This window comes from Cariama cristata, unplaced genomic scaffold (assembly GCF_000690535.1).
Source record: "Cariama cristata isolate BGI_N322 unplaced genomic scaffold, ASM69053v1 scaffold22630, whole genome shotgun sequence".
In the NCBI taxonomy this organism is placed as follows: domain Eukaryota; kingdom Metazoa; phylum Chordata; class Aves; order Cariamiformes; family Cariamidae; genus Cariama; species Cariama cristata.
Window position 1 is genome coordinate 24,044 of NW_009594406.1, and position 7,118 is coordinate 31,161.

General features: G+C 51.1%; 1 protein-coding gene across 1 annotated transcript; it reads right to left on the reverse strand.

Moving 5' to 3' along the window:
- Positions 1–6,405: 6,405 nt before the first annotated feature.
- TMEM238 (transmembrane protein 238) lies at positions 6,406–6,633 on the reverse strand. The gene has a single exon (XM_009697950.1). The coding sequence runs from the start codon at positions 6,631–6,633 to the stop codon at positions 6,406–6,408; it is 228 nt and encodes a 75-aa protein (XP_009696252.1).
- Positions 6,634–7,118: the final 485 nt, after the last annotated feature.

Below are 7,118 nucleotides of genomic sequence, written 5' to 3' on the forward strand. Positions count from 1 at the left end.
CCATATTGCCAGAGAAGGGTTAATGATGCTGATATTTGCCACTGATGTGACTCTGTGATTTATCCCACACACAGTACCACATTTTCCAGCTTTCTCCCTTGTGTAAGAACTACTCTTCAACAGAGTTGCTGCAACCAGAGGTTCCCGCTTTACCCCGCCACCTATTGTCAGTAGACAAACAGCTTTGAAAAGGAAGGTAGCAAGTTTAATAAAAAAGTCCCAGAATGGTGACACCGAAATGGTTCCCCCAGAACAGAACAGAGCAGAACGCTGCGAAAGACCCTGGCACAGGCTCTGTTCCACATCCCCAGAAGACAGCCTCGTACCCTGCTCAATGTGCTTGATGGCATCCCTTAGCGTGATGAGTCTCTGATGTTCTGGGGAACTGGGAGGTGGTCCCTGTTCTACCCAGGACAGGATTAGGGTCCAAATAAGCCTGGGTTTCAAATACAAGTTATTTCAGTGCTTTGAGGCTGTGGGTCCTGCACAGCACATCTGTGGGGTTAGGCCGGGAGCCTTCCTTCCCAGGCTGGGAAGACAGGATGGTTAGATGGCTACAGGGTACACTAGTTGCCTGCTCATGGCAGGGGATGAGATGCCGGCCCTGCAACCAGTCTCACACCCTAGGAACTAGAGACAGAGAAGAACTGCTAGTTTCTACCCCAACCAGTAGTTCCCATGCTGAACAACTTGTCCATAAACCCCACTGCCATTGCTATTGGCACAAGGTGCTAAAATTAAGGGCAGCAAGGACACCAAAGGCCTGATATCACCCATAAAGTGTTACGGGGTCCATGCTGTTGTCTAGGCAGCAGTGAAGGTGGGCATCCCCAGCTCAACCCTCCCTCTGGACACCCAAGTGTTCTGTTCTCTGTGTGCTCTCCCTGAGGCCTCTTCAACTCGACACGAAATGGCTGATGGAGCTGGACTGACTGTAAGCAGCATGCACACATGGGGCCCAAACCACATCTCCGTCACCACAGGAAAGTTTGTGGAGGTCTTTCTGATATGGTGGGGAGATCTCTCCTACATCAGGTCAATGTATCTCCATATTGAGCCTGTTTAGCAGAGCACGTGTTGGTAACAGAGAAGTCTCTTGAGTGCCAGCGCTGTCCTGTCAGCTGGTCTGCAGTGAGAAGGACCGAGAGGAGCACCAAACTTCGTCTCAGAGGCAGATTCTCCAGGATGGGAAATCACAAAGAAATAAATTTTGGCAAAGTTTCAAACAACTGAAAAGAGGTGTCCATAATCGTTCTCTACAACAACCTGAAAGGAGGGTGTAGTGACGTGGGGGTTGGCCCCTCCTCCCAGGCAACTCGTGACAGGACAAGAGGGCACAGTCTCAAACTGCACCAGGGGAAGTTCAGGCTAGAAATGAGGAGACATTTCTTCACAGAAAGGGTCATTAGGCATTGGAATGGGCTGCCCAAGGAGGTGGTGGAGTCATCATCCCTGCAGGTATTTAAGAAAAGACTGGATGTGGCACTTAGTGCCATGGTCTAGTTGACATGGTGGTGTTAGGGCAAATGTTGGACTTGATGATCCCAGAGGTCTCTTCCAACCTCATCGATTCTGTGATTCCGTGATGGAAAGCGCTGAACAACCTATTTGATAGGTGTTATATATGCATCATACCCATGGTCAACCAAACACCGCATCAGGAACATAGGAAGATGGAGACATGGGTCTCTTGGTTTCCTTTTGTCTCACCTGAGATCTGTATTTTGAGTCAGCCAGGAAGTTTGTTTCCATGTTGAGCCACCATCGGTTTGACAGCTGAAGCACTAAATCCTTTCCTGGCCTTTGCAATTGCCCACAGCTCCAGTAGCTCTTTGAACCAAGATCTTCTGAGCATTCCATTAAGTGCCATTTAGAAAGTGCTTGGGACCTTGTTGAGATTAGGTAAAATGTACCTAAGACCTCTATCCAGCCAGAAGCTGGATTTGGCTTAGGAAATCCTCTGTCCTGTCCAATTTTGTTGCCACTGTCTCCCGTTGAGTGCATCAACGTATAGGCAAGGTCACCGAGCTGGGGAGTCAGCTGCAGCTCGGGCCGTCTCTCCAGCCGTAAGCCCTGTTGAACCAGTTCTTCACATCCATTTGGTGAGGTTTGCAGAACTGGTCCAGCCTGTCAGCTGTATCCTGCTGATCTGCACTGACCCACAGTCAGGACAGTTTGCAGCAGCTTTGCTGCTACCAGTTTGCTTGTGTTGGGCCCTCTGAGACAACAGCAGTGGGTAGGATTGAGTGTGATGTACTCAGAGAGGATGTGAAAAGGATATCCACCGTTCAAGGGGTGCCTTGAGTACTTGCGCCCAGGTTGGTAACAACACACCCAACAGATCAGTATAGCACAGCTCTCTGTATTTTCAGTGATGGGTTTGCAAGAGTAGCACAACCAAGTCCTTGTTTGGTGCTGCTCCTCTTCGTCTGCTTGCTTCTTACGTTCACATGCTGGTCCTTTTCTGTTTCCCTATAAATAGACAGTGAAAAGAGATGCAAATACTTAAACAGACCCTGATGATATCTAAGAAATTCAAGATCTCTCCAAGACAGACATCTAAAATCAAAACACTGAGACTCAGGAGACCATTGACCACCAGCCAGATGTGATACAGAAGCACCAGCAGACTTCTGGGTGACAACCAGGATGTCCAGGATGTCCATGTGTGCAGCCATGTCAGCTTCTCAGTTGGACATTGTGGGTTGCCCAGTGACATTCAGGATCAGCCCAGATCAGGGTATGAGTAAGGCTGCTAATATTTGGTCACAAAAGGAGAATTTTTTCTCCCCTGAAAAACTAGACAGATGAGCAAACAATTGACATCGTTGGGGTTGATATTCCCCCTGGTGCCTCCCCTGGTGCAGAGTCAGGGATGCTGTAGCTGAGGTGCCATACAGGGGAAGAGGTGTAAGGGAGCCCGGACTCCTCAAAGCATGCACAAGTCATGAAAGACGATTCCTTGCATGCACTTCTACAGCATTTTGGGGTTAAAGTATCAGGGCAGGAAGAGCTGAAGGGTGCTCGGCTTTGGTGATGGGCCATTCAGATCAGTGGGGTGACTTGGGGAGCACAGACTGGTCAGGGAGTGGAGAAGGGTTGCTGGTTCCCAGTGCTCTGTATGCACGGGCACTGTGCCATAGCCACTGGGCTATGCCGTGCCCATGACTTTAAAACACCCCCAGCAGCCCGGAGCAAACAGACCAAGTACAAAACCACAAAAACCCAACGGTGAAAGATAAGCTCTTGGGTCAATAATGTGCTGGCCTTGGGCCAGCTCTCCCAGTATTGCACAGGACTGAGCCTCCAAGGGACAGGGACTCACAGATGCTTCACTCGTGCTTATTCTGCTATTGGTGAGGCTGGCTCTGGCAGGGATGGACTCTGCTCCGGCCAGTATGACTTGGGGACAGCAGAAGAAGGAAGGACCTATGTCCCTGGGATGGAAAGGGACATTGGAGACCATCAGAGCCAGCGCTCTGGAGGTGCTGGGGTGTGCAGGCTTGTGAGCACCCACCATGGGAGAAGGTGGGACAGGGAGGAAAGAGAAATCGCATAGTCCCTTGCCATGGGCAAACACCACAAGTGTGAGGTTTTCCCTCTGGTAGCTGGACCTGGCTGATGGCTTATCCCTGTGCCTGGGGGAAAATGAAGCCACCATGTCCTGCCTGTGCCCATGCCCCTCCGTGCTGGCTCACTGGAGGAGGTGAGGAACGCTGAAGGCACCTTGCACACACACACGAATACAGAGATATGTTTGGGTTTGATTTGTGCACCACCTCCCCACATGCATCCCGCTGGGGAATGGTTCCTGCCCTGCTTGGAGCCACGTGAGTTGGGTGACTGTCAGAGATCACAGATGAACCAGAGAGGGGAAAATATGCAAGCAGGAATACCCCATGGGGAACACAGGATCCTGGGGTCTGCAGGACCCTGACAGTGCAGTGCTTGGACTGAACCAGTGTGTGCTGGGTTGCATTGGAGGCCTCTGCTCCTCCGTGGACCTGGATATAGCCTTATCAGTGCATGCCAGGAGGTCTAGGCACAGGACTGACAGCACTTTCCTGAGTGGGTGAGCATCATCCTCCACCTTCATCACCTCAAATCTTTCCCCTGGCCATGGGCTGGTAATGTGCACTGGCTTATCCAATGTCAGGTGCTGGCAGAGACTTAATAAGCATGGTTGAGGAGTGGTCTGCCCCACTAGCCCAGGAAACAGGAGGGACAAGTGATTATGGGGACTTTGCACCCATTTCCCACTGGGGTCCCTGGACGATGCCACCAGCTCCCTGGGTGTTGTCCCTGAGAGACGTACCTAGGCATGCACCCAACAAGGGACAGACATTGAATGGTGACAAAGCCCTGAGCCAAGCTTTACAGGCTGAACAGGCTTAGCACAAGCAATTAAAAATCCCAAAGCAAATAAAGGAGGGTGTTGGTTACTGCTGCCCCTCCTTATATGTAGCTGCAGCATCTAACTAATACTTGTTACAGGCTCTTATCTGGAGGTGCATCAAGGAAATTTTTGAAAGAGGTAATCCCAAGGGCATATGGATGGAAAAGCACCCTGAGACCCAGTGGTGGAAGGTAAAGCTGAACTCCTGGTTTGGGCATCCTGGTAAGTGTACCATGACTCACACTGTAGCTTTCACACTCCCGGGAGAGCTGAGAAAACTTCCTGGCTGCCTCTTGCAGTCACTGCCAGCAAGACAAGGAATAAAGAAAAATCGGTAAATAATAACAATAAAAAAAGTTTCTCATCAGTTGTGGTAGGCTTTATAAAAAAACTGCAAGGAAATCTCTCTTGAGTGACTTACAGATGGAGATCGTGTCATTTGGCAGTCTTCTTGTGTTATGCACCGGGAGGTATATGCCTGGGGGCACTGGCCTGGCTGAGATGTCAAAACTGAAGAGGGCTGAGTCTGGTCTCAACTCTGATATTCACCTGTGTGTCAGTGGGGGACATCTCCCCCATCTCTGCCTTCTCTTTGTCTCATGTACTGTTATAAAACCATTAGCTCCTTGGGGCAAGGGTTGGCTCTTGGTATGTGGTTGCATGGTTGGCTCCTGGCTGGAGTATCCTCCTACTGTCATCATCCTTTTGTCATGTACCAATCCGGTCCGAGCACTGTGGGGCTGCTTGTTCATTAACTGGGACTACTTGGCTCCACCAGCCTTGCCAGCATGCTGATGGGGAGGAACATCCCCTTGGGATGCTGGGAAGGAGGCAGGATGCTGTCCATGCAGTGGTGCTCTCCTGACACACGGGCATTTCCACCTCCATTAAGCTTTGCAATGGTGTTGCTGCTCATAGGTGAGCCCAAAACTGAGCCCTCTGCAGCAGCTCTTGGCTGACCTGGATGTTTCCATGTCACCTCCAGCCCCTCCATGCAATGCAGAGGCTGATGCTCAACGTGTGGGTCCCTCCTGCTCATCTGCTGTTGGACCAGGCTGCAGAACCCAGCCAAGGTCCACGTTGTCTGACCTTTCTGCCCGTTGGGATACTGCCAAACAAATCAGGCATGTTCTAGACCAGCCTAAGATTAAGAAAGCATAATCTCAAAACCAGTATTCAAACATGGCACTTTGTACCTAGTTTCCATGTATTCAGCATTTGTCACTGGGCTGTGTACAGGGCATCATACCGGTGCCTTGGTGACACAACCTTCGCTTGGTTTTGCACTGTTCTGGAAATACGTTCCCCACTGGCAAAACCTTCCCAGCCTGGGCAGCCCAGTAGTGCACACCGGTGTGATGGGAGTATGCCAATGAGCAGCCAGGTTTGCTCAGGCCATTTACACAGAGGTTTTGGTGCTAAGCGACAGCCTGGATCTGCATTAGTCTTGTTGACTTTCTGTATTTGCCCAGGCTGTTTCTCTGGGAGTCGGCTCGCGCTCCCTGTCCCTACCAAAAGCTGTCATGAGAGAGCAGCGGCAGCGGCTCTCCAGGACCCTCAACTCACAGCATCATCTGACAGCAAGAACTGAGGAAATAAACCCCAGATGCTAACCATCTTCAATTTCCACCAAAATCCTCCTCCCCAGATTCATTTAGACAGGCTCATCTCATCAAAACCAAGTTCCTGTCCATCATTAATCCATTCCAGAGCATTTAAAAATCTAATGTTACTCCTGAAGAGTGGCTTTCACCAGCAGGAAGGTCTGGCTGCCCTGCCAAGACCTTTGCATTCCCCAACACTAGCAAAGCATCCCTGTGCACGCTGAGCTGTAGGTACCTTTCCCCTGAGGTTCCATCTGGCTGGTTGATGCTGTGGGGACCAGCAGGCCCTTCCTTTTGGTCTTTTTGGATGCTTTTCACCAACTGGATGATGCTTTGGAGCTTCGTAGCATGCGATGTTGCTCCTCCAAGTGCATGTTTCCATTTCAGCTTTGCCAGAGGCGCAGGTTAGTTAAAACCTAGGTCCCTAAGGGGGACCTCGATGTTGAATGTGTACCAGAACATCCAGAAGACGAGGCTAGAGGCGAGCAACAGAGCTCCCAAGTAAACGAAGAAGTCCCAGGAACTTAGTGGAGCAAAAATTCCCAGGAGGAGGATGATCAGCCCAATCACATCGCACAGCACAGCCAGGAGGAGTATCACAGCACACCGGCCGATGAGCTTGAGGAGGGTCATGGTGGAGCCGCCCAGAAGAGACCCTCAGGGCGGTGGTGGAGGGACCAGCAGCATCCCGGCAGTCTCTCACTTGCTGCCTCTGCTCCCAACTGCCAGGAGGAAGTACAAATGTCACAACACACCTTGCAGAACAATCGGGAGGGAGCACACAATACTGCTTTAACCGTTTCATGGCCCTGCCATCGCCCTGCCTCTGCCTGTCCTGGAGCAGATCCCAGGGGTGTGTTTTTCTGCATGGTGTGCCTGAGCCCTCCAGGGAAGGGACCTGCCACTGGGATACCCTGTGATCAGTCTGGGTGTAGGTGCATCACACCGAGTCTGCCAAAAAGGAGCAAGTCTTGTCCTGACCCAGCCTGCAGACAGGCTACACTTCTTGGATTTGAGAAGTGGGGCATCCTGTGTCACTTTTGGGCAGCATCTACCCTGCAAAGATCCCAGCAAAGTCTGCAGGACACCGGCTTTGACATCCCGATGACAGCCTGGAA